Raw genomic sequence first — 26341 nt, 5'->3', positions numbered from 1 at the left:
TTTTTGTCGAATAAACCTGGATCAATGGAAACCTGCCTTTTGTCGATCAAAGATAGTTAGGATACTCTATCATTACTAAAGTTCACTTTGAATTACTCTGAAATGTTTAAATAGTGGTGCAACGCCACTTATTTGGGGAGAACCCCGACATTGACAATATCTTGGTTTTAAATGCTTTAAATGGGCACTTCCGAGTTTTGCTATATTTTCCGGAACTCTCGGGACAATATGAATTATTCCCGGTATTGAAATTTGGTAGATTTTCAGGAAAATATTCATCCCTAGTAAAAACCGCTTTAGGAGACCTTATTCGTTTTGTTCCACGATAATCTTCATTAGCTAACGTAATTTTAGTGCATTTTTAAGCATGTATGTAATAAATACAATTCTGAAAGGTCATGTTATGACAGATCTCATAGAAAAAACTTAAATCTCTTAAACCCGTGTTAACCTTATTTTTGGCATTAATCCCAAAACCCCAATAGGAATGGCTGAACGAACCAGAGATCACTCATTTCCGGTTTTTAGAACTACAAACTGGTGAGCTGTACAGCATGAACCCTACATTGTGTTGAAAATAACACTAATATAGAATAAAATGTGTGGTATGCAATTGGGCATTATATAGAAGTCTGTGTGCAGTGTGTTGAAATCTGAGGAACTGTCCTGATATGGTTTAACTCTGACAAAGCATCTAAAAAAAATGGCAAATGAAAGTTATTTTCATGGGACACCTGTTTTTCTGTTTCTACATGCCCACAATAAAACTGGAATGACTACCCCCCCCCCAAAAAATGGGGGAAATCGTTTCATATGCAGCCCAATGTTGTATTATCATCTCTGGTGGGAAATAACAGCCTTTGTGACAGGTGTACAATTTCGATGAGATGGATTAAAGAGAACCTGGGCTATCAATCAACTCAGGATTACGGAAGAATACTGTGTTACACATTTCCCTCCATAGCGGATATTGAAAGGCCTATAATAATGTGTTCATACTTCCACAGAAGTTTGACAAAAACATGCATTATCGTATTCATTGTAGTTACAAGCGAGACAACCGTGGACAGCTGCTTATGAAAGCAGCAAATTAGTCTAAACAGCCAGGCTGACCCTAAAACAAACCAGGTGTCTGGACTATTTACAGTTCTTCTTTCCACACGTACAGAAACAAAATGGTGACCTACATACAATAGCCTACACTATGGATAAGGCTGTATCAAATAACCCTGTGGCACAAGTCATGCCATTTTTGGAAGGGAAATGTGCTAATGAAAGATCTTAAACTATTCAAAAGTATAAATGTGGACTAAATATTGCCACAAGTTAAGCCATTCATTTATTAACACCAACATTCATAATGTAGAAGCATTCAAAGTATTGTCCATTAATGCCCTTATAGCTGGTCTTAAATTACTTTAACTTCTGTAACACAGAAGCTCAAAATGTCAGAGAAACTTCATATATATAGTATACTTCATACAAAAGAGGTTGAAAGAGTCAAACAGATTGCTTATGAACATAATGTATTTACAAAGAGTTTTATTTGACAACAGCCATCTAATATTTTTAAAAAGCACTTGATAGCCAAGTAAGCAAAACCCCCACAGTTAGCAACGTTTCGCTGTTGCAAAACCACTATGCATGTTTGCATTTAATTCTGTCATGATGGTGTAGATGAGGACGCACTAAGGGGGTCCCATTGTAGTCAGTAGCCCATTAGCCATCTCTTCACAGGCCAAGCCATTCCCTGGTTTTGTGTAAGAGGCTTGTGGCTGTGAAAGAGCTCTTTAGATGAAGGTGATGCGGGTGCGGGCCTGGTTGACCTGCCACACATTGAGCTCTTCATACTCGTCCAGGGCCTCCTGGAACTGGGCAGGGGTGAAGCCACGGGAAACGCACCGCTGTTCGGCCTCCGCCATGCGCACCAGACCCCAAGACCCACCACGACCCTTCACACCCTCCGTGGCCAGCTCACGCAGCAGGGAGAAGATCACGTCCGCCGGCCGCTGGGCTCTGGAAAACAATGTGATGGAAAAGGTTAAGTGTCTGAAGTCGTGGAACTTTGAGATCAGGGTGGGGGTCAAACCCATGAATTAGGCCTACATTGATCTGTTCAGAAACTGAATGCCTATCCGACAGGATCAAATCCATGTCCAATTAAACTGACAGGAAATTGCATTGACCCAAACTCTGCTTAAAATGCACTTGGTCATACAGCCCTACCGCTTCCAAAACATACAGTGCTACATGCTTACATTTTCCAATCAACTCCTTTGAATCCCTCGAGGTAGACTGGCACAGTAGTATGTGAAAAAATCATTTGAAGTCAATAGGGCGTGTGGTGAAGCACTTAAAACCTGTAGACATGTCAGCCGTTAAGGTCTTCTCCAGTTAACACGCTGTGTAAACAGATAAGGCCGTAAAAAAAAAACGTCCCTCTGGCCATGGAGCCACTTTTAATATACAGTAGCTCCTGAATAGCTATTCTCAGAGTAGGTCATCCCCTTACTCTGTTATAACCCAAACCTCAACCATAGGCATTCAGTCAGATCTTATTAAAGCATAACAACGGTGTCATCGGGGACTGTCTTGTTGGCAGTTTCCCACAGCAGCGGAGAGTAGCTGACCTGGTGGTGCTGGACTTGTCAGCCTGCAGGGAGTCCTTGGACATTTCCATGAGCCTCATCGCCTCGTTCACGTCCTCTTTCTCCACCACGTCCACCAGCCGCAGACGGGCCTGTGGGGGTGGGGGTGAGGGAGAGACCACAGGTCAGGCAGGTACATAGGCTAAAGCTCAGAGCACATACCAAAAATACATGCAATATTAAACTGTTAAGAGTCGATCAGACATCGTAGGTTGCGCTGTGCCGGCACTGTCAGACCGAGACAAGTGCAATGCCCTCTGGAATGGCCGACAATTGCCCAAGTCTCCGCCTCTCAACACCAGCTAGTCTCTCCCAATGGATGAGGCTTGACAATCAAAATTGACACAATAGGCAACGTTAATACAGTGATGGTTGTATTATAGGAAGCGTTCAGGTAGTGAGCGACGACTAGTTCCAGTCACAGTCAGTTTTGCATGGGTTTGCACAGCTGCTCCTACAAACACAGGCTGACTGCCTACCCTGCAAAGCTGACTGGGACTAGACACAAAAACGTACATATTAACACAGCTGGATTGGGATAAAGCCACAGTAAAACATACTGGAGTACAATTATGACAATATTAATAAAATCAACACAAACACTCCATAAAGGGCATGGAAGAAACCTTTGACAGCAGTTGGGTAGGTACTAGCCGTTGATCATTACACACAAGTCATTGGACAAAGTAGTCATCTGTACGGGGGAGTTTTGTTAAGGGCCCCGACACTCGGTCTGAACATCAACACCTGCCGCTTGCAGTACGGTTTTGGAAGCATAAAACATGTTTATTTTTCATGTCAGCAATAAACCATTTTCAAAAAACAAAATGTTCAATTGATACACACCTTTATAGGGTTAGTGTTCTCACATGGTCATATCGCCATGTTACAGCGCTTGTTCACAGAAAACAGACGGAAGACAAGAGGCGACCACCTGTGCTAATTTGCTATAGAGCGGGCTGGAAATGTAGCGGAAGTGTAGTTGTCAGATGGAGGCACCCATAGCTGTATGGATTTGTGCAAAACAGTAAGTGTAGCTATCTTTTTTTTTATTTGAATGATTCTCGCAGATGAAAGAGAAGTGCTATATGTTTAGAAAGCCGTATCGCAAGCGATGCTCAACGTTTCTAAACGTTAAAACAAAGCATCGGGATTGTAGTTTACACGAGCCAGTCGTGGGCAAAGCTGACAGCTGAAAACTGTAGGGAGAAGGCAGAATGCCGCCTAGAGTTTGAGAGCTAGGTAGGTACAGGGTCACCCAATGGCGTGGCAGAGATTTGCCCTCTTGTGGCCATCCAGATGTAGCACAGTACAGCCGGTGTGTCGCGAAGTGCTGGTTTTGCAGTAGGGCGGTTGAGTCAGCTACCTGCACAAACAGCACTTTTGACACCCAGGCGCTACGAGACCACACAGTGAGAAGCATTACATTCCAGTCTTAATGGACATGAAGGAGTCAGATTCAATAGGCGAGTCAGTGCGGGCGAGAGTAGACACAGGGCCTAGTGCCCAGCGTGTAAAATAAGTGCTCACACTGCAGGTAGGCTGGGCATTGCCACTACCTGCACTGTAAGCACTTTAGCACACACTGGGCTGCAACCAACTGTCCCCCCAATCCATGCAGTCTTGCTCCACTCTTCATTCTAAGTATGCACCCAGTCAGGGTAGAAAGGGTGTGTAGTTAGGATGGGGTGAGTCTCACCAGGGCGGTGGATAGGCGGAGGATAGACAGGAGTGTACGGGCGGAGGTGAAGGTGCAGTCCTTGCTGACACGCGCCTCCTTCCTCATCTCCACGTAGGCCGCCGTGATGTAATCAGCCAGTGCCTCTGGGATGACGGGCTGTCGCCTCGTACACAGGGAGATGTAACGCCTGGAGAGCGATGATACAGTTAGTCACATAAAATAAAAATGCATGTGGGAGAAATGTCTAATCACTGATGACTAAATAGTAATTCTTTATTTTATTTCCAGCACCACAAAGTTTGCAATAAGTTGCCGTGGGGTGTGCATGTTACACCTGGCTCTGGGTTACCAGTGAACTGACCTCATGAGCTTCATATCGATGGGGGTAAAGTGAGTGGGTGGCTGGTGGCAGTGCTGGTGAACATAGGTGATGTGCTGGGCCAGTCGGAGATCGGCCTCCGTGTCAGGCTTGTCCTGGATGAGCCAAAGCAGGTCAAAACGGGAGAGCAGGGCGGCCGGCAGCTGGATGTTCTGCTCAATGGTCTTGCGCGGGTTGTAGCGGCCGTAAGCAGGGTTAGCGGCCGCCAGGATGGAGCAGCGGGCGTTGAGGGAGGTCATGATTCCCGCCTGGGAAGGGAATGAGTTAGTCACACACATTATCGTTGAACAGGGGAAAGCTCTGTTTTGACTGTCATTTTCCACCTTGTCATAGGGATACAGGTAGAAAATCTTGTCTGGTCTGCTGTAGCTCAATTGGTAGAGCATGGCGCTTGTAACGCCAGGGTAGTGGGTTCGATCCCCGGGACCACCATACGTAAACATTTATGCGCACATGACTAAGTCGCTTTGGATAAAAGCGTCTGCTAAATTGCATATTATTATTTATTTATAAAACCAGTTGAAATTCATGAATAGCCTTACATAAAAAAACAAAAAAAATAAAAGTGTTCGTTTTTGTTTCCAGAGCTACTGCCAGACATGTGGCTGTGAATGAGGAGAAAGCACACCTTGGCGATGGAGATGGTCTGCTGCTCCATCACCTCGTGGATGGCTGTGCGGTCGGCGTCGGCCATCTTGTCAAACTCGTCAATACAGCAGACACCCTGGTCGGCCAGAACCAGGGCTCCGCCCTCCAGGGTCATCTCCCCGGTGAGGGGGTCACGCATCACAGCTGCCGTCAGTCCCACGCCAGAGGATCCTCTGCCCGTTGTATACTGGCCTGGAGGGGGTCAGGGAGGTATGGTCATGGCTGATAAGTGGCAGGAGCCAAAATAGAATCATCTTCATTCCTTTATTTACTTGAACACGAGTGAGGACCTCTAGGGATCAATATTGTCAAAAGAAATCTACCAAGTTTCAATTTCGTATTTATCCAGACAGTCCTTGGAAATACCGCAAAAATCAGAAGTGCCCATTTAAAGCGTTTAAATTCAAGATATGGCTAGGGGCGCCACGCCACCTTGTCGACGCCACTACGTAAAGATTTCAGAGCAAATGAAAGTGATATTTAGTAATGATAGAGTAACTACCCTTTGATCGCCAATGACGTTGTGAGCTGCGAAACAGCCCGTTCATAAATTCAGAGCGTTCTCATGTTCCTCAATTAATTCAGCAGTAAGGCCATCTCGACACAGAATGCGCTCAGGACGCACAGAGCATAGCATTAGTGGCAGTCAAACAAAAATTAAATGACCTGTTCGGCCTGTTCACCCTGCTATCATCCAGAAGGCGAGGTATGTACAGGTGCATCAAAGCTGGGACCGAGACTGAAAAACAGCTTCTATCTCAAAGCCAGACTGTTAAATAACCATCATTAGCCGGCCCCCCCGCCCTGAACTTAGTCACTGTCACTAGCTGGCTACCACCCGGTTACACAATCCTGTACCTTAGAGGCTGCTGCCCTATGTACATAGAATCACTGGTCACTTGAATAATGTTTACATACGGTTTTACTCATTTCATATGTATATACTGTATTCTAATCAATGCCATCCAATTAAACTATTGCTGTATATACTCTATCCTACAGATATACTAAACATACTGTCCATAATGTCTATACATCACACACACACACAGAGTATTTGGAGAGTATTCAGACCCCTTGACTTGTTCCACATTTTGTTACGTTACAGCGTTATTCTAAAACGGATGAAAAATTTAAATCCTCAATCTACACACAATACCCCATAAAGACAAAGCAAAAACTGAAATATCACATTTACATAAGTATTCAGACCCTTTACTCAGTACTTTGTTGATGCACCTTTGGCAGTGATTACAGCATCGCGTCTTCTTGGGTATGACGCTACAAGTTTCTCCCATTCTTCTCTGCAAATCTTCTCAAACTCTGTCTGGTTGGATGGGGAGCGTCACTGCACAGCTATTTTCAGGTCTCTCCAGAGATGTTTGATCGGGTTCAAGTCCGGGCTCTGGCTGGGCCACTCAAGGACATTCAGAGTCTGTCCCGAAGCCACACCTGTGTTGTCTTGCCTGTGTGCTTAGGGTTGTTGTCCTGTTGGAAGGTGAACCTTCGCCTGGAGCAGGTTTTCATCAAGGATCTCTCTGTACTTTGCTCCATTCATTTTTCCCTCGATCCTGACTAGTCTTCCAGTCCATGCCGCTGAAAAACATCCCCACCGCATGATGCTGCCGCCACCACGCTTCGCCGTAGGGATGGTGCCAGGTTTCCTCCAGACGTGACGCTTGGCATTCAGGTGCCTTTTGGCATACTCCAAGCGGGCTGTCATGTGCCTTTACTGAAAAGTGGCTTCCGTCTGGCCACTATCATAAAGGCCTGATTGGTGGAGTGCTGCAGAGATGGTTGCCCTTCTGGAAGGTTCTCCCATCTCCACAGAGGAACTCTGGAGCTGTCAGAGTGAACATCAGGTTCTTGCTCACGATTGTGCAGTTTGGCCGGGTGGCCAACTCTAGGAAGAGTCTTGGTGGTTCCAAACTTCTTCCATTTAAGAATGATGGAGGCCACTGTTCTTGATGACCTTCAATGCTGGTTGAGAGAATGCCAAGAGTGGGCAAAGCAGTTATCAAGGCAAAGGGCGGCTTTTTGAAAAATCTCAAATATACTACATGATTCCATATGTGTTATTTCATAGTTTGTCTTCACTATTATTCTACAATGTAGAAAATAGTAAAAATATAGAAAAATCCTGGAATTAGTAAGTGTGTCCAAACTTTTGACTGGTACTGTATGCATATAAAAACACACACACACACACACACACACACACACACACACACACACACACACACACACACACACACATACAGAGATACACACACTGATTCCAGACTCCAACATTGCTCGTCCTAACATTTATTTTAAAAAATTATTCCATTATTTTACTTTTAGATGTGTGTATTGTTAGAAATTACTGCACTGGCGGACCTAAGAACACAAGCATTTCGCTACACCCACAATAACATCTGCTAAATATGTGTATGCGACCAAACACATTTCATTTGGCCAGCAAGTAAGAGACAGTGCATAAATGTTATAGCGGTATTTTGACATGCATAGGCAGAGACGTGCGTTGATAATGCAACCTATGGATTACAGAATAAAGTTATGAATTTTCATGCGAGACAGGAGTCAGGATTTTGGGTTTCAGTGGGATTGGGATAGGACAATCTCCTACGCTGTAGGACAGGAGATGATAGAATGTTCCCTTCATGCCTCTGAATTGTTTATAGGTTATAGTGTAGTGGTTTCCTGTAATGTTTATTAACTGCATTCGGGTCGCGTGTGCAGTCCGGCAGTGTGAAGTAAATACACTAGGCTAAAGGCTTCCATGCAACAACCTGTTTGGATGAGGTGCAATTAATTTTTTTGCTAATCTGCTGCTGCGCATGTTGTGTATTTTGTGGAATTGCATTAGTGCTGACATTGGATAAATGTTTTGTAATTTCACAACAACCACCCCAAAAATATATATATAGGGAAGAGTTCCGGGACAGTCCCGGGATCCCGGCTACCCATGTTACTCCTTAAACCTTTTCATTGACTATATTTGGTTCATGTCCCTATTAATTCAACAACTGTGCGGAATGGTGCAAGGCTTTTAGTCAATTTCCAGTAGGCCATTTAGCCTGTTGCTAATACCAGTCTTGCGACATGGGATCAGTGCAAATGAAGGAGGATACATGGAGAATAAATATTTTAGACAGTTCCAGGAGATTGTACTTACTGCGAGCAGCCAGGCGGTCGATGTAAGACAGCAGCTGGGACTTGGCTACTCCTGGGTCTCCCATCAGACAGATATTTATGTTGCCTGGAAGGAGCCAAACCGGGTCATAAGTTAAACATCCCGAAACTCCAGTTAATTCAAATGAAAGCCAAAGCAGCTATTCTAATGGACAATGTTGCAGGGCAGTGGAAGTTTTATTGCGCTCACCTCTGATCTTCATGCCTTTGGGGGCCTGCTGCACTCCTCCAACCAACAGCAGCAGGAGAGCCTTCTTTACATCTTCATGGCCAAAAATCTCAGGGGCGATAGAGCCCGCAAGCTTCTCGTAGAAATCTTCCTCTGCAAGTAAGAGAGATAAGCGCATTAACCAAACTATTCAGTTACACAGTCCATTCGCGTCGACACATCCTCTTGGATAAACAATACGAGAATGGTTAAAAAAAACGCACTCCCTTAACATTCTGTTCACAGATCCAAAAGGACAGGATACATGTAAGCACCATGCAGTGAAGCTTCCATAATACTGCCAACATCAATCTGGTTCCTTCAGACCTGTGATCACTGAAAGGTTTGAGAACCTAGGGGTTTTTTCAAAACAGTCAGGCATGCACGCACATACCTGTGATCTGGCGCAGCTCTTCCTCGCTCAGCTCTGCTGTGCCCAGCTCGTCATCCTCGGTCTTGTTCATCAGTGTGATGCTGTGGGACTCCAGGTACGTTTCTGAAAGCAGACCCTGAGAGGGAGTGACAGTCACATTACAACAGCAGCATCTCTCAGCCAGCCAACTAGCCTCCTGGTTCAGGGGATGTACTTGTACATCAAGTTGTCTCAGGCCGAATGGGCCGTTCTAGCCTGAACAAGTCTTCCTTTACATCTCAGCCAAGTCATGGGTATGGAGTAAGGCAGATTGTACCATTTTTCGCCAACTTATTTTATGTTGCTCAACTTTAGGATAATTCTCAATAAGGTTTAAGGCAACTTTGTAATGTGTTTGAGTGCACTCACCTGGACAGCCTGTCTGAAGCCAGTGCGCAGCAAAGGGAGGAAGACACCAGCAATAGCCACATGGTCTCCGGGTTGGGCCACGCGCGTGTTCTCCCCGCGGGCGTAGATGGTCATGCTCCTGGGGATGTTCCCCACAGGAACCTGGTCACTCTGGAAATAGATGAGGCACAGGCAAGGGTTACAGCTTTCAAACCAGTGCAAATGCATTAGTCTGACTTGTGCTTCTTTATTTGCCTTCAACTTCTGCCAGAGAGCTATGTGAATTGAATGTGTTGCTGTGTTTCAGATTCTTTATATAATTATAATTAGTCATTTAGCAGACGCTCTTATCCAGGGCTCGGGGATTAGAACCAGCGACCTTTCGGTTTCTGGCACAACACTCTTAACCACTAAGCTACCTGCCACCCCCAAGGGTTAGACAAAAGGTCCTTACGTGTTCCTGTATGCGCAGCTCCTGGAACTTGACAAACTTTGAGCCTCGGCTCTGCAGGTAGAGCCGGCCGCCGGACTTGTTGGTGACACACTCTTGACTGGGACACATGATGAGGGGCATGAAGGTGGGGGATTGGATCTGATAAGACAGGGAGAGGTGTCTGGGTTAGCACAAGGAACCGAGAGATCTTAAATGTTTCTGTACCGGACCGAATGTTGAATTTATTTACCCAGCCCTCCTGTGAGATCTAGTAAATTCTTTCCATTTATTTTCTTATATAGTTTATCAAGTTTTCTTGACTGGTTCATGCAATAAAACAACAACAGAATGCCAATCGCTTACCGGCTGGTATGTCTCTGCGCCACACTGGTCACAGGTGTAAGTGGCGACTGCCATCATGGGTTTGACCTCAGTGGCACGGGTGACAATGCCCCTAACTGTCACCAACTGACCAATGCTGTCTGCTCGGACATCACGGACCACTTTGGGTTTGGCAGTGCTGGGCGGTTTGAAGTACAGCTCGCTGTGAGAGAAAGGATCTGTCTCAGAGGGGATGCCATAATTGTTATTCCTTGCCTCCTAAATACGTAAAATCAGCAGTCATGAGCTGGCTATGGCTTGTAACTCATATTTAGTAGAACATGCATCCAGTCCAAATAAGAATATATACACACACTCTTTTTTTCGCCACGTGTACAGGACAGAACAGGTATAAAACAGTACAGTGAAATTATCTTGATAGCTCTTTCCCAACAATGCAGTGCTAATTTATAATTTAGATAATAGAAAACAAAATTAAAACCACAAGAACTACAATGAGACTGAAAAACAAGAAGGCAAGTATATACAGGTCAGTTCAATGTGCAGGGGTACTGGAGCGGTTGAGGTGGGTTTATACAGTACCAGCAAAATTTGGGACACACCTACTCATTCAAGGGTTTTTCTTTATATTTACTATTTTCTACATTGTAGAATTATAGTGAATACCTCAAAACTATAAAATAACACATATGGAATCATGTAGTAACCAAAAAAGTGTTAAACAAATCAAAATATATTTTACATTTGAGATTCTTCAAAGTAGCCACCCTTTGCCTCGATGACAGCTTTGCACTCTTGGCATTCTCTCAACCAGCTTCATGAGGAAGTCACCTGAAATGCTTGAAGGAGTTCCCACATATGCTGAGCACTTGTTGGCTGCTTTTCCTTCACTCTGCGGTCCAACTCAACCCAATTGGGTTGAGGTCGGGTGATTGTGGAGGCCAGGTCATCATTTTACATTTTAGTCATTTAGCAGACGCTCTTATCCAGAGCAACTTACAGTTAGTGAGTGCATACATTTTTCATTCTGGCCCCCCGTGGGAATCGAACCCACAACCCTGGCGTTGCAAGTGCCATGCGCTACCAACTGAGCTACAAGAGGCTACAGGTCATCTGATGCAGCACTCCATCACTCTCCTTCTTGGTCAAATAGCCCTTACACAGCCTGGAGGTATTATTTGGGTCATTGTCCTGTTGAAAAACAAATGAGTGGGACTAAGCGCAAACCAGATGGGATGGCGTATCGCTGCAGAATGCTGTGGTAGCAAATGCTGGTTAAGCGTGCCTCAAATTCTAAATAAATCACAGACAATGTCACCAGCAAAGCACCGCCACACCACCTCCTCCATGCTTCACAGTGGGAACCACACATGGAGAGATAATCCATTCACCTACTCTGCGTCTCACAAAGACACAGCGGTTGGAACCAAAAATCTCAAATTTGGACTCATCAGACCAAAGGACAGATCTCCACCGGTCTAATGTCCATTGCTCGTGTTTCTTGGCCCAAGCAAGTTCTTATTATTGGTGTCCTTTAGTAGTGGTTTCTTTGCAGCATTTCGACCATGATGGCCTGATTCACAGTCACCTCGAAACAGTGATGTTGAGATGTGTCTTACTTGAACTCTTTGAAGCATTTATTTGGGCTGCAATCTGAGGTGCAGTTAACTCTAATGAACTTATCCTCTGCAGCAGAGGTAACTCTGGGTCTTCCTTTCCTATGGCGGTCCTCATGAGAGCCAGTTTCATCATAACGCTTGATGGTTTTTGCGACTGCACTTGAAGAAACATTCCGTATTGACTGACCTTCATGTCTTAAAGTAATGATGGACTGTCATTTCTCTTTGCTTATTTGAGCTGTTCTTGCAACAATATGGACTTGGCCTTTAACCAAATAGGGCTATCTTCTGTATACCACCTCTACCTTGTCACAACACAACTGATTGGCTCAAACGCACTAAGGAAAAAAAGAAATTACACAAATTAACTTTAGGCACACCTGTTAATTGAAATGCATTCCAGGTGACTACTTCATGAAGCTGGTTGAGAGAATGCCAGGAGTGTGCAAAGCTGTCATCAAGGCAAAGGGTGGCTACTTTGAAGAATCGAAAATATTTCTTTGATTTGTTTAACTCTTTTTTGGTTACTACATGATTCCATGTGTGTTATTTCATAGTTTTGATGTCTTCACTATTATTCTACAATGTAGAAAATAGTAAAATAAAGAAAAACCCTGGAATGAATAGGTGTATCCAAACTTTTGACTGGTACTGTACACTGTACATGTAAACAGGGCTGAAAAGAGACTGGTAGCAGGAATATATAAATACTCATGGTAATATACACATGTAAACAGGAGTAAGTGACCAGTAGCTGGATAAATACACTGCTCAAAAAAATTAAGGGAACACTAAAATAACACATCCTAGATCTGAATGAATGAAATAATCTTATTAAAATACTTTTTTCTTGACATAGTTGAATGTGCTGACAACAAAATCACACAAAAATTATCAATGGAAATCAAATTTATCAACCCATGGAGGTCTGGATTTGGAGTCGCCCTCAAAATTAAAGTGGAAAACCACACTACAGGCTGATCCAACTTTGATGTAATGTCCTTAAAACAAGTCAAAATGAGGCTCAGTAGTGTGTGTGTCCTCCACGTGCCTGTATGACCTCCCTACAATGCCTGGGCATGCTCCTAATGAGGTGGCGGATGGTCTCCTGAGGGATCTCCTCCCAGACCTGGACTAAAGCATCCGCCAACTCCTGGACAGTCTGTGGTGCAACGTGGCGTTGGTGGATGGAGCGAGACGATGTCCCAGATGTGCTCAATTGGATCAGGTCTGGGGAACGGGCGGGCCAGTCCATAGCATCAATGCCTTCCTCTTGCAGGAACTGCTGACACACTCCAGCCACATGAGGTCTAGCATTGTCTTGCATTAGGAGGAACCCAGGGCCAACCGCACCAGCATATGGTCTCACAAGGGGTCTGAGGATCTCATCTCGGTACCTAATGGCAGTCAGGCTACCTCTGGCGAGCACATGGAGGGCTGTGCGGCCCCCCAAAGAAATGTCACCCCACACCATGACTGACCCACCGCCAAACCGGTCATGCTGGAGGATGTTGCAGGCAGCAGAACGTTCTCCACGGCGTCTCCAGACTCTGTCACGTCTGTCACGTGCTCAGTGTGAACCTGCTTTCATCTGTGAAGAGCACAGAGCGCCAGTGGCGAATTTGCCAATCTTGGTGTTCTCTGGCAAATGCCAAACGTCCTGCACGGAGTTGGGCTGTAAGCTCAACACCCACCTGTGGACGTCGGGCCCTCATACCACCCTCATGGAGTCTGTTTCTGACCGTTTGAGCAGACACATGCACATTTGTGGCCTGCTGGAGGTCATTTTGCAGTGCTCCTCCTGCTCCTCCTTGCACAAAGGCGGAGGTAGCAGTCCTGCTGCTGGGTTGTTGCCCTCCTACGGCCTCCTCCACGTCTCCTGATGTACTGGCCTGTCTCTTGGTAGCGCCTCCATGCTCTGGACACTACGCTGACAGACACAGCAAACCTTCTTGCCACAGCTCGCATTGATGTGCCATCCTGGATGAGCTGCACTACCTGAGCCACTTGTGTGGGTTGTAGACTCAATCTCATGCTACCACTAGAGTGAAAGCACCGCCAGCATTCAAAAGTGACCAAAACAGCCAGGAAGCATAGGAACTGAGAAGTGGTCTGTGGTCACCACCTGCAAAACCAGTCCTTTATTGGGGGTGTCTTGCTAATTGCCTATAATTTCCACCTGTTGTCTATTCCATTTGCACAACAGCATGTGAAATGTATTGTCAATCAGTGTTGCTTCCTAAGTGGACAGTTTGATTTCACAGAAGTGTGATTGACTTACATTGTGTGTTCCCTTTATTTTTTTGAGCAGTGTATATAAATACTAATGGTTATCAAATGGACAGTAGCGTAATGGAGTAATAAATCTTATAAATAGTAATTTTAGCAGCAGCGTAGGTTGTGTCTGAGTGGGTAGACCTGCGGATGGGCATAGAGTCAGTGTGGATAGTCCGCCACATGCATAAGTGTCCCAAAGCGGAGGGAGGTAAAATTATGGAGGGTGTAGGGGCTAATTAAACCCTCCGATAGCCACTTCTACCGAGCCAGCAACACTGCCGTGTTCAGAGCGAAGTGGAATCCCATAAAATAGTTATTTGAGTTTGTGCAATTTCACACAAAATAATGGAGAAGACTGCCTAATATGCCACAAGCATTTGTTTGTCTGATTTCTAAACTTGAACACAAGTAAAAGATGAAATACCTCCAAAATTAAAAGGTTTAACTGTTACAGAGATTTCTTGTAAAACAGAATTTCATGCTTGTTTTATTATTTAAAAAGTGGAACTTGCATTGCATCATTGTGTCCCGAAGTTATTGTGTTTATTGATAACCTCGCCACTCTCGAAGTCACCCTTGGAGTTTCGTCAGCAACGCGTTATAACGGAAGGCCCTCCAAGCGAGTTGGTAAGGGCGTGTGGGTGGTTTGGGCAATTTATTGGGCCCTTCTCAGACACCGCCTGGCATGGCTGGGAGCTTGCGCTGGGCCGTCCGCACCACCCTCTGTAGGGCCTTCCGGTCGCGGGCGGTGCAGTTGCCATACCAGACAGTATCACAACCAGTCAGGGTGCTCGCAAGGGTGCAGCTGTAGAACTTCATGAGGATTTGAGGGGTCATGCCAGGGAGAAGAGTTAAGTCCTAAGTGGTGTGGACACCGAGGAACTTGAAGCTCTTGACCTCTCCACTGCGGCCCTGTCGATGTTCACCCCCCCCCCCCATTTCCAGTAGTCCACGATCAGCTCCTTGGTCTTAGTAAGCAATTCATCCAGGTTCATGCCCAGTTCTAACTCAGAGACAATGACAAACATGCTAGCTAAGTGAACTTACAATCTCCTCATGAGCTCTGCTGGGTACTGGTTGCGAGGGTCCCTCGTGTCTGCGGTGTCGTGACCTCTCTGCTCCATCATCAGCCTATGCTCAATGTACACATCCAGGGAATCCTTGGCCACCACCTGCGTGAAAGATGAGACAGGTATTGACAGGTCCCGGGGCAGTTAGTCTCAGACTCAATGTTTTACCGATAACTTCATCCCAGGGATGCAAACTGGCGAGGGGCCCAAAAAGTATACTTTTTTAATGCACGGAAACACACCAAAATTCTGTAAAGTGCAAGAAAAATGTGCCTATTTTCAGAGTGGGGTTGTCACAATACCAACATTCTACTAACGATGTGATAACAGGCCAAGTATCACAGTATTATCACAGGGTTTGCTCTGCTCTGCTCTTCCCAGTCACTACAAAGATACAGGCGTCCTTCCTAACTCATTTGCTGGAGAGGAAGGAAGGCCAAGGGTGACTTTAACAGCTACAGAGTTTAATGGCTGTGATAGGAGAACTTAGCCAGCAGCATACCACTTGTATCCCACTGCTGGCTTGCCTCTGAAGCTAAGCAGGGTTGGTCCTGGTTGGGAGACCAGATGCTGCTGGAAGTGGTGTTGGAGGGCCAATAGGAGGCAATCTTTCCTCTGGTCTAAAAAGTATAATATCCCAATGCCCCAGGGCAGTGATTGGGGACATTGCCCTGTGTAGGGTGCTGTCTTTCGAATGAGACGTTAAAACGGGTGTCCTGACTCTCTGTTGTCACTAAAGAGCCCATGGCACATATCGTAAGAGAAGGGGTGTTAACACAAGCCCTGGCTAAATTCCCAATCTGGCCCTCATACCATCATGGCCACCTAATCATCCCCAGCATCCAATTGGCTCATTCATCCCCCTTCCTCTCCCCTTTAACTATTCCCCAGGTCATTGCTGTAAATGAGAATGTGTTCTCAGTCAACTTACCAGGTAAAATATAAATTATAATGAAGATGGGTCAACATTGTAGTTACTCCACAATAAATGAGTGAAAAGGAAGCCTGTACAGAAAAAACATATATCCAGTTTGCAATAAGGCACTAAAGTAAAACGGAAAAAGTGTGGCAAAAAAAATGACTATGTCCTGAATACAAAGCATCACTGAGTACCACTTCATATTTTCAAGCTTGGTGGTGGCTGCATCATGTTATGGGTATACTTTTAATTAAGCTTAGAATTACATTGATTAGGCATATGCATCACACCTTTGAAGAATCTCTATGAGTAGGCTATCCATCCCTTTTTTAAGTTTGTTCTGTGCCATCCAAATGTGTGCATAGCCAAGATACCATGTTGTTAGCTAGCTAGCCAGGTAACATGACTAAACGAGGATGTTCGTTATCAAACCAAAAACCTGCGGCCTGCGAGTAGTTTAAAAACGCCCCACGACATGGTTTATAAAATTATATTACATGTGCGCCAATTAGTGGTAGAAAGGCGCCGGTAATATGGGGCATAACTTTTAAGAAAAACTTTTGGACTAGAAACTCAGTTCAGTCATGTGAAGGCGCAAGCAGGCGCAAGGAAACAAAACACAAAGTGGATTTAACTTTATCATTATGTTGTCATCCAGTCACGTTCATGTATTTTCCAAGCTACAGCACAATATTTTACAGTAGGTTTTTTTAAAGGACCAAAGAATTTAGTCTGCTTCCCGTTTTCATTTTTGCCACCGGAAAAAATATTGCGATACTGGTATTGTCACAGCCCTACTGTCACTGTGATCCGTTTCTCCTCTATGGCAGTGGCACTCAAGAGGCTGCGTGACAGCGAATCCTCATCAGACTGGCCTGCTTGTTCTTACAGGCAGAATGAAAACATACATATCCACTTCCCTCACGCTGCGTGCCGCACCAATAATTAAACAAATGTAACAGCAACCCCATCACTGTCTGCACACCTCAGCTCACCATCACGGCTAAATAACATTTTAAAAACTGACGGAGATGCGCAGAAAGAACAGACAGAGAAGCTGCTGAGTAGGCTAATGGCTGGTTAGGGGATGTGGCTGGCTCTTCACAGCTGTCACACTTGATATCACTCATTCCGATATGACATCTGACATCACACTCTGAACTCAGTTTAATATTCTATTTCTAGGATGTGTAGGGATGCATTCTGTGCTCAGTCATTAATTTCAATATGAGAAACATACACCATTATTTAGTGATCACACAGGGAGAATATATGTTCGCGCCTCTCTTTTATAGCTCAATGGGTGGTACACTATGCACACTGTCAGACCCCCCTCTATTAGCAACTGCCATATCCAAATCAATATCCAGTCAAGCAGGCCAGATTAGGTCTTAAATGTGTGTTCGTATTAACATAGCTAAAATACCTCTCTCTCGCGGTACTCTGGCAGAAGCTCGTGGACCGCATTGGCGAACAGGCCCATGTAGCGCTTGGCATTCTCACAGATGCTCTCCACCAACTCGGGGTCCTCCTCGGCCACATCATCCAGGTCCACCTGCAAAGCCACCTGCTCCCTGTGGGACAGGGCAACCTACAGACACAACAGGGCTTCCATCAGGGACACAGAATATTTACATTTGTTGCTTAGCATTGATGCTGCATGGCCCTTTCCTGCAAACAACGACAAAAGTTCCTGCTCATGTCAAAATACTGCAATGTACAGTTAACTGCCAAAATAAAGAACACACTTGAGTAAATGAGGGATACAAAGTATATTGAAAGCAGGTGCATTCACACAGGCGTGGCTCCTGAGTTATTTAAGCAATTAACCCCCATCCACAGGGCACTGAATGGTTTAATGAGGATGAAAACGATGTAAACCATATGCCATGGCCGTCTCAGTCACCAGATCTCAACCCAATTGAACACTTATGGGAGAGATTCTGGATCGGCGCCCGAGACAGTGTTTTCCACCACCAAAACACCAACTGATGGGATTTATTGTGGAAGAATGGTGTCACATCCCTCCGATAGAGCTCCGGACACTTATAGAATCTTTGCCAAGGTGCATTCAAGCTGTTGTGGCTTGTGGTGGCCCAATGCCCTAGTAAAGGGGGCGGTTCACCCAAAAACACTTCTGGGCCCTTTATAACCCTTGCCTGGACATTTGTCAGTACCCCAAACAGTTTAGATTTCTGTATTTATATATCAAAATGCCACATTTACGAAATTACCTAAAATGCATTAAAAACGGTATTTAGTTACATTAACAACAATTTGTGTCTCGGCATTGAATTGCCAAATAAATGTGGTATTTAATGTAAAAAAGTATAAAAAACAAAGACCTCCTTTGTGCAAGCGCAAAGGTCTTCCATGTAGTCTAATCCGTTGATACTCTTTCGTGGTTCTAAGATTGATAATTACAGGAGGTGGGATGAAGGAGCATCTTACTATTGGTCTTCAGGAAATGAAGTCAGGAAGTAAACAAAGAGATGGTAGCTATTAGCTAGGCTAGCGGTAAGTAGTGGTTTCCAATCTCTGAAGTAAAGCAGTAGACAAATAGTACTTGAGTAGCTGAGTAACTTAAGGGAAGTAGGCAGAATATCTGGCTAAAATCAGGTGCATTGTACCCAGGTGCAATAATGTCCCTGTCAGACACAAATACAGTGCGCATTTTCACTCTTTTCCTGTCCGCGATAGAGCTGTGTGTCTGATCCTGATTATGTTCTCAATACAAAGCATGAAGTGATTCACTAGCTGCAGTAGTCCGTGTGCAGTGATCACTTTAGGAACGCTTGACAACCATTCGAAGAAAGGTAAGATGGAACCGACAGACATGGCAGCTCTGCTTCTAGCTCCTAAGCAACTGATACCCAATATATTTTGGATATCAGAGCGGCGGTAACTCACCAGCATTCTGACCAGAAATTCAACTTTCCCGAATTGGATGCTTTGTTTGTACCCACAGTAGTAGGCCTGATTACCAACAATGATGAGACAGCCTACAGGGAGTGAGGGCCCTGGCGGAGTGGTGCCAGGAAAATAACCTCTCCCTCAATGTCAACAAAATGAAGGAGCTGATCGTGGACTACAGGAGACAGCAGAGGGAGCATGCCCCCATCCATTGGACCTCAGTGGAGAAGGTGAAAAGCTTCAAGTTCCTCTGCGTTCACATCACCGACAATCTGAAATGCTCCACCCACACAGTGCCTCGTCAACCTCAGGAGACTGAAGAATTTCAGCTTGCCCCTTAAGAACTTCACAAACATTTACAAATGCACCATTGAGAGCATCCTGTCGGGCTGTATCACCACCTGGTACAACAACTGCAAAGCCCGCAATCGCAGGGCTCTCCAGAGGGTGGTGAGGTCTGGCCAACGCATCACTGGGGGCACACTACCTGCCCTCCAGGACACCTACAGCACCCAATGTCACACGACGGCCAAAAATATCAAAGACTTCAACCACCCGAGCCACGGCCTGTTCACCCCACTGTCATCCAGAAGGCGAAGTCAGTACAGGTGCATCAAAGCTGGGACCGAGAGACTGAAAAACAGCTTCTATCTCAAAGCCATCAGACTGTTAAATAGCCATCACTAACCGGCCTCCACCCAGTACCCTACCCTGAAACTAACCACTGTTACTCAATCCTGCACCTTAGAGGCTGCTGCCCTATGTACATAGACATGGAATCACTGGTCACTTTAATAATGGAGCAATTGACACTTTAATAACATTTACATACGGTTTTACTCATGTCATATGTGTATACTGTACTCTAGTCAATGCCATTCCGACATTGCTCGTGCTAATATTTTATATTTCTTAATTTAATTCCTTTACTTTGAGATGTGTGTATGGTTGTGAATTGTTAGATACTACTGCACCGTTGGAGCTAGGAACACAAGCATTTCGCTACACCCGCAATAACATCTGCTAAATATGTGTATTTGACCAATAAAATCTGAAGTTGCTAACACCTGTAGCAATTTATAACGTTATTTGTTTGCCATTCGCCGAACTAGCTCCTGATGCTTTTGGCTTGCTACTTTCACAGTAAAGTTGTCCTGTCCTGCTGTTTTGTTTTTAAATTTTGCTTCATGATGCAATTCCTTTTTCCATTACCCATAAAGTCGTCAGACCCAGATCCCGACTCATGGTGCACATTAATCTACTTCCTGGATTTCAATACGAAAATAAAATACATTGGTAAATATTAACCTACTGAAATAAGTCACTACTTTGTTCACTCAACCATTCAGTGTGTTGGGGCAGGGGAGGAAGATGGCGGCCTCCAGGCTCGCCCCGACACTTACATTGACGATTTGTTTTTAACTTTGAATACTTAATCCATTATACTTTACCAATCAACAGCATCATGGTTTAGAACCATTTCTCATATTAGATCATTGATTTTCAATTGCAAATGACTTGAAGACTGGCGTGACATATTACAGACAGAACAGGGTCATGAAAGTCAGTTCCATACTCACAAGCTGAGCTCCATATTTGAACACCTTCTTTCCATTGTCATCCTCACTGTAAAACTCTTGAAGGAACTTCTTGCATTTCTCTGAGGGAAAGAACAGAATATTCAACGGTGCACATTGAATGTTATTAATCTTATAGGCAGAGCAAAGCCTCAGTCTGAATTAGGGCCTCGTCTTTTTTTGCCAAGCTGAGTGAAAAATCTAATTTAGCTCGCCCTTTACCATTTTTTCCCCTTCCAGTTTCAATACAAGGCTCAGTTAATGAGCTGTATTTTTTTGTGAAAGTTTTCCAATTGCCATCAACAGCATGGTAGTCAAGGGCCTACATACTGCGACCTAATTTGTGGTCCTTCGACAACCCCCTTTGTTGGGTAACATCGCATCCCACAGATAACGATTTCTTACATTAAAGTACTGTCCCTACTGGAAGAGGCAGGAAGAGGATGTGGACAGCAGAGGAGAGAGTGGGTGAAGGAGGGAGTGAGGCGCCATGGAGAGAGTCAATGGGCCAGAGTAAAGTCCTCTTTCCCCTTTGTTGGCCGAACATCCATCAACATCAAGGATAGGTGGAGAACCACGAAGAAACTAAAGATGGTCTGAGGGCACCAACTGAAGAACACTGGCTAAAACAGGGAGGGACTAACTTGTGCAATAAGAAAATGCTCCTTTTCGCTTTCAGTCGCAAAATGTTTTTCTATGGGGTGCAGGTGGCTAAAGATGGTCCGAGGGGCAGAGGGCATTTGGACTAAGCAATAGATAATAGGGATATTATCCAGTTAAGCTAATTTTATATGTTCAAAGTAGGGCTGGCAAAATATTAAAATAAATCATTTTTTATTTTGGTGCTAAAGATTGGTCCATAAAATATAAATGCGCCCAAACCTTTACAACAATGCTGTAATGTTACAGGTTTGGTTTGCAGCTCACGCCAACAACCAAATCGCTGTCAATGTTGGTGAAAATAACCCCCATTTCTCCAAAAAATGTGAACTATACTAGGAGACGCGTCTGGATTTTAGACACCTCAAAACAAACATTTACATTTAAGTCATTTAGCAGACGCTCTTATCCAGAGCGACTTACAGTTAGTGAGTGCATTCATTTTTAAATTGTTTTTTCATACTGGCCCCCCGTGGGAAACGAACACACAACCCTGGCGTTGCAAGCGCCATGCTCTACCAACTGAGTTACACCTGTCTGTACCTACACAATATGCGTAGTTATTTCACTTACTTTTCATTCGAGCCCAAAATCACAACCTCTTCAACATTCTGTATTCGCAATAATTTTGTAAACAGAACAGCACATGGCTTTTAGCCTGGTCACTACGAGCAATCCGCCGCTTTCCCTCGGTCGTAAAATAGTCCCAACTAAACTGGGGGATTGCGTTAGCTATGGCTTCAAAGCATGACTCGGTTTCAGGACCAGTTTGTTGATTTGCCGAATTCACTGTAAAGTTACACTGGACTTTAGACCAACAATAGATACACTATTTAGCAGCAAACTAAATATATTACCTAGATAGCTAGGACCGGACAAACATCACGCCCATACTGCAGCTGCCTGCAACAAAGAATAGCCATCTCCCGCGGATGAGAAGCATATGGCGAAAATGCGTGTGGATTGCTAACTAGCCACTGGCAAGCCATTTATTCCATTGCACTTTTTCAATTGAAATGTTATGTACAAAATTGAGTTAACATTTCTCTTTAACTAATTCAATCACTTTTGTAGTATTGGTCAGTTCTATCGTTCATTATCAGAGTAAATCCTGCATTATCTTTCTCTGCCCCTGAACCATGTGCTCCTCGCGCGTAATTCTTTGTCCTCATGAGTTCCATCCGGGTTACTTAAAACTGAAGCGAACATGCACGCCATACCCAACAAGTCTATTTGCCCTAATTTTTAAATTGCTGAAACAACTTCACAAGTAGCCAGATAATGTTGTGCACGGGACGACCAAGCTTAGATGTTTAGTACAACTAGTTAGCTATATTATAAACTAATATTCAGTTGGCTTCTTGGCTGAGTAGTCAGAAATACTTTGATTAGCTAGCTAGCTACTCAACCCCAACGTACCCTAAAAACGTATGCTATACTGTCGCTAATAAAATCAAATGTTAGTTGGTTAGCAAGCTATTTAGTGATTCCAAAGTCCAATAGCATGGCTTACGTCACTTGTTGCTCAGACGTAGTTATGCGAGTGAGCACGCTAATAGCAAATATGTTGTGTTACAGTACTAGCCTCCATATACTCGAGAAAAAAAAGTGCCTAGTGTCTCAAGCGACCTACTGTTAGTAGATAGCTAAGTTAGCAAAAGTAAATAAATACCTTTCTCAGCCAAATAATCCTTAGGAGCCATGCTTTCAGATGAAATATGTCGAATAGTTGGGTAATGTGGCTTGATTTCGACCCCAATTTACTAAGTATTATTATTATTTTAATAAAAAAGGATTCAGCACCAACAATTCATTCACTAAGTCGGAGGTCCCACTGCAAAAAAACTGGCGCGAGTCTGTCGTCTGCACGCACCAATCAAAATGCGTATTTCTGTTACCAAAGGTGTGGCTTCGCTGTGGCGCGAAAAATGCAGCGATGGTTGGTTACATGTACAGCATAATTCAACAAACTTGTACACTTTACGTCATCCGTGGCGCGAAAAGTTTGAGGTTGCATATCATGTTTTTTTATGGGATCATTTAGCTGCCGAAACTCAATTGGTAATGCAAATAGACAAACGATTAATCAAATCAATATGTTTGCAATTCCAATTGAGTTTCCGCAACTAAATGATTCCATAAAATAACATGATATGCAAGCTTAGATGTTTAGAAAATAAATAGCAAAATGTGTTTAATATTTCATTTCCCTGGTACTATCCAGTACAACACACAAATTATTTCTCATGTTTGCCATTTAATATTGTTGTGACAGCATGAGTTGTGGGTCCATGTAGGCTTTGTTTGTTACTTTAATTTCCGAGTCAAAACTGAGAATGGAAAAACGGATAGATAACGGCTTGTTTTTGGTTTCTGAATTTGAAAAACAGAAATTGAGTTCATTTATAGTGTAAAATTTGGACATGGAATAACGGAAAACAAATAAACTATTACATTTTTGTCTTGTTCTACCCAGAAGTACACCCCCCCTCATAATATTAACATGGTTTAGGGGTTGTGTTTATAACCTAGGTTGGCATTACAAAGAAAGGATTAAACTGAGTGTGACAGGAAGATAAAAATACTAATGTTAGCTAAGAAGCAGAATTTATTAAGTTAGCATGCCAATAGAACAAATTCAACAGAACAAAGTTGGTAAGCACTAGTTGGCTACTGGCTAGCTAGCCCTACCTGGTTACTGGCTATAGTCATGCTAGCTAGTGGAAGTAAGTTAGTCCCTCAACCTTATACAAGATGAAGCTGCCCAGCCAGAGCTACCAAATACAGAAAGGTCTGATTTCTCCATTAATTTCTGTAGCTAAGTTAGCTAGCTCTTTTGTCAGCTGATGGTATTTGTCAGTAATAATGAACAACAGTTACTGTAAATGGTTAACTATCTGGCACTTTGCATTGCTAACTTAGATATTTATTACACATACAACAATGTCCAATTAAGCTAAAGTCAGTGTTGATGTGTGTGGGAGTTCGGGATGTTCCCGTAGGAGAAAAGCACACTGGCATCTGAGCAGATAATCATGAACTTCATGTAGTTACATCAGCCAATTAAAATAAGCCTTTTTATTGGTATGGGTATACGTCATCAACATCCTTTACTGCTCACTGAAAGGCAGGTGTAGGCTATACTCTTCAGTTGTGAACGCGACTATTGCGGCGACAATTGGCCCACTTCTCAATGTATACAGCAGGAAATGCAAACTTGTAGTGTATTTGATGTTTAAAATAGAAATTAAACTTTAGAAGCCTTTTTAAAGTGTCAGACTTGATTTTCCCTAACTATTTTTTTATCAACCCTTACAAAAATGTATTATAATATAATATGCCATTTAGCAGACGCTTTTATCCTAAGCGACTTACAGTCATGTGTGCATACATTTTTACATATGGGTGGTTCCCGGGGATCGAACCCACTACCTTGGCGTTACAAGCGCCATGCTCTACCAATGGAGCTACAGAGGACCACTGTATTAATTGTAATCTACATTTCCTGTTGCTGCAGGATTCTTTTCGACGACACCATTCACACAGTTCAGTCACTCAGCCCTATCCAGTGGACATGATGCTCTCAAGGTCCTGCACTACCGCCTCCTACAATACCCTGATGAGAAGCAATAATCCTGGCCCCATGACTGTAAGTGCATATCTCTCTAACCCTGCTGTACCCTACTGTGCTGAGACAATATGACTCTAGAACAGTTTTGTTACTATTTTAAATGGAATGCTCAACAGTGATTATCTCACCCACTCTCAATTCAATTCAAAGGGGCTTTATTGGCATGGGAAACATATGATAACATTGCCAAAGCAAGTATAATAAACAATCAAAAATGTACAGTTAACTCTCTGTCTTGACAATCCTCACAGTTCCCTCACAGATGTTCTGTAGACTGGTAGATGGCACCTGCAGACCTGTTTGAGGGACAACTGGACAGAACATATCAGAATTCTTGGATTTCAGCTGAGATCCTCCTCTCCTTTCCCCGTCCTTCAAGGAAAGCCCATTCTCTACACTTCCTGTTAGGCATGATGCTCAAAGTGTCTCTCCATTTCTCCCATGTCATGTGTGAAGCTGCCCGGCCAGAGCTACCAAATACAGAAAGGTATTGACCCCTAGACACTTTCAAATTGTTTGCCTGTGAATGGTTGCCAACCTCATCAAGCTATTTGCTTGTTACCTGTGTGTTTAAAATAATGCGTCCCTCTCACAGAACCTTAATTACATCTATTCACTACTGGCCAAATGCAGTCACCATCCACTTCAGCTAGCATTTCCTGTTTTCATGCCTGTTTTACAATTTCTTTGGATGAAGTGTCAAAAATGTGACAGGCATTATTATATTATTATTATTATGCTTATGTATGTGTTGGTACTGTATGTACAAAAAGGTATCCAATATCCTTAAAATCTGACATGGGTAGAAGTTACTAACATTAATCCTGCATTAAATCTCATATGGATGAATTGTAGTGTATAGAATAACCAGTGTTGTACAATTTGTAATCCACTAGATGGCAGTAATGTCCCACCACCTTCAAATAAGTCTGTTTTTCTGTTCACCCTTCAAGTACTGAGCAAATGTCAAAATTAATGAAATTCCCTGAATTTGCATTGCGAATGTTGCTTTGATGGTTACTAGATATGACACATGCAAAGTTCAAGTGTCATACAAAGTGGGTAATGCTGAGCCCCCAACTCCTGTCTGTCACTTAATCCATTAAATATCTTAAACATATAGAGTTTAAGGTGTGGTATATACACTATCAGTCAAAAGTTTTAGAACACCTACTCATTCAAGGGTTTTTCTTTATTTTTACTATTTTCTACATTTGAGATTAATAGTGAAGACATCAAAACTATGAAATAACATATGGAATCATGTAGTAACCAAAAGTGTTCAATTAAAATATATGTATATGAGATTCTTGAAATAGCCACCCTTTGCCTTGATGACAGCTTTGCACACTCTTGGCATTCTCTTAACCAGCTTCATGAG

At 43.6% G+C, this 26341-nt stretch overlaps 1 protein-coding gene and 1 long non-coding RNA gene across 4 annotated transcripts in view; one reads left to right on the top strand and one right to left on the bottom strand.

Moving 5' to 3' along the window:
* Nucleotides 1-1321: 1321 nt before the first annotated feature.
* On the bottom strand, nucleotides 1322-23198 carry LOC121534724 (DNA replication licensing factor mcm7-like). 2 transcript variants are annotated; one of them, XM_041841310.2, is made up of 15 exons: nucleotides 23002-23198; nucleotides 20673-20752; nucleotides 17606-17770; nucleotides 15238-15362; nucleotides 10316-10496; nucleotides 9974-10111; nucleotides 9541-9690; nucleotides 9154-9268; nucleotides 8742-8873; nucleotides 8535-8618; nucleotides 5337-5548; nucleotides 4691-4956; nucleotides 4348-4516; nucleotides 2631-2740; nucleotides 1322-2016 (listed from the first exon to the last, which is right to left on the bottom strand). In XM_041841310.2, the coding sequence occupies exons 1-15, from the start codon at nucleotides 23030-23032 to the stop codon at nucleotides 1791-1793; spliced, it is 2184 nt and encodes a 727-aa protein (XP_041697244.1). In that variant the 5' UTR covers nucleotides 23033-23198; the 3' UTR covers nucleotides 1322-1790. The 2 variants fall into 2 exon arrangements, with proteins under 2 accessions (XP_041697244.1, XP_041697249.1); XM_041841315.2 differs by lacking the exon at nucleotides 23002-23198 and adding an exon at nucleotides 21903-22299.
* LOC121534739 overlaps nucleotides 5487-26341 on the top strand; it is a 36372-nt gene continuing 15517 nt past the window's right edge. The window contains exons 1-3 of one of the 2 annotated variants that reach the window (XR_005994677.1): nucleotides 5487-5566; nucleotides 24847-24978; nucleotides 25212-25447. This is a non-coding gene — a long non-coding RNA (uncharacterized LOC121534739). Of the gene's footprint in view, nucleotides 5567-24846; nucleotides 24979-25211; nucleotides 26081-26341 lie in introns of those variants that run through there. The other variant, XR_005994675.1, reaches the window with a different exon arrangement.

The sequence above is a fragment of the Coregonus clupeaformis genome, unplaced genomic scaffold, assembly GCF_020615455.1.
Source record: "Coregonus clupeaformis isolate EN_2021a unplaced genomic scaffold, ASM2061545v1 scaf0291, whole genome shotgun sequence".
NCBI classification, from domain to species: domain Eukaryota; kingdom Metazoa; phylum Chordata; class Actinopteri; order Salmoniformes; family Salmonidae; genus Coregonus; species Coregonus clupeaformis.
This window is presented reverse-complemented; position numbering and strand designations above follow the sequence as displayed.

Excerpts from the sequence above, each read along its gene's own strand:
- LOC121534724 (XM_041841310.2), bottom strand. The coding sequence starts at position 23,032 with ATGGCTCCTAAGGATTATTTGGCTGAGAAAG. Across the intron at positions 20,753-23,001 it reads GGATTATTTGGCTGAGAAAG|AGAAATGCAAGAAGTTCCTT; the intron begins GTATTTATTTAC and ends TCTTTCCCTCAG. Across the intron at positions 10,112-10,315 it reads GCGCAGAGACATACCAGCCG|ATCCAATCCCCCACCTTCAT; the intron begins GTAAGCGATTGG and ends CTGTCTTATCAG.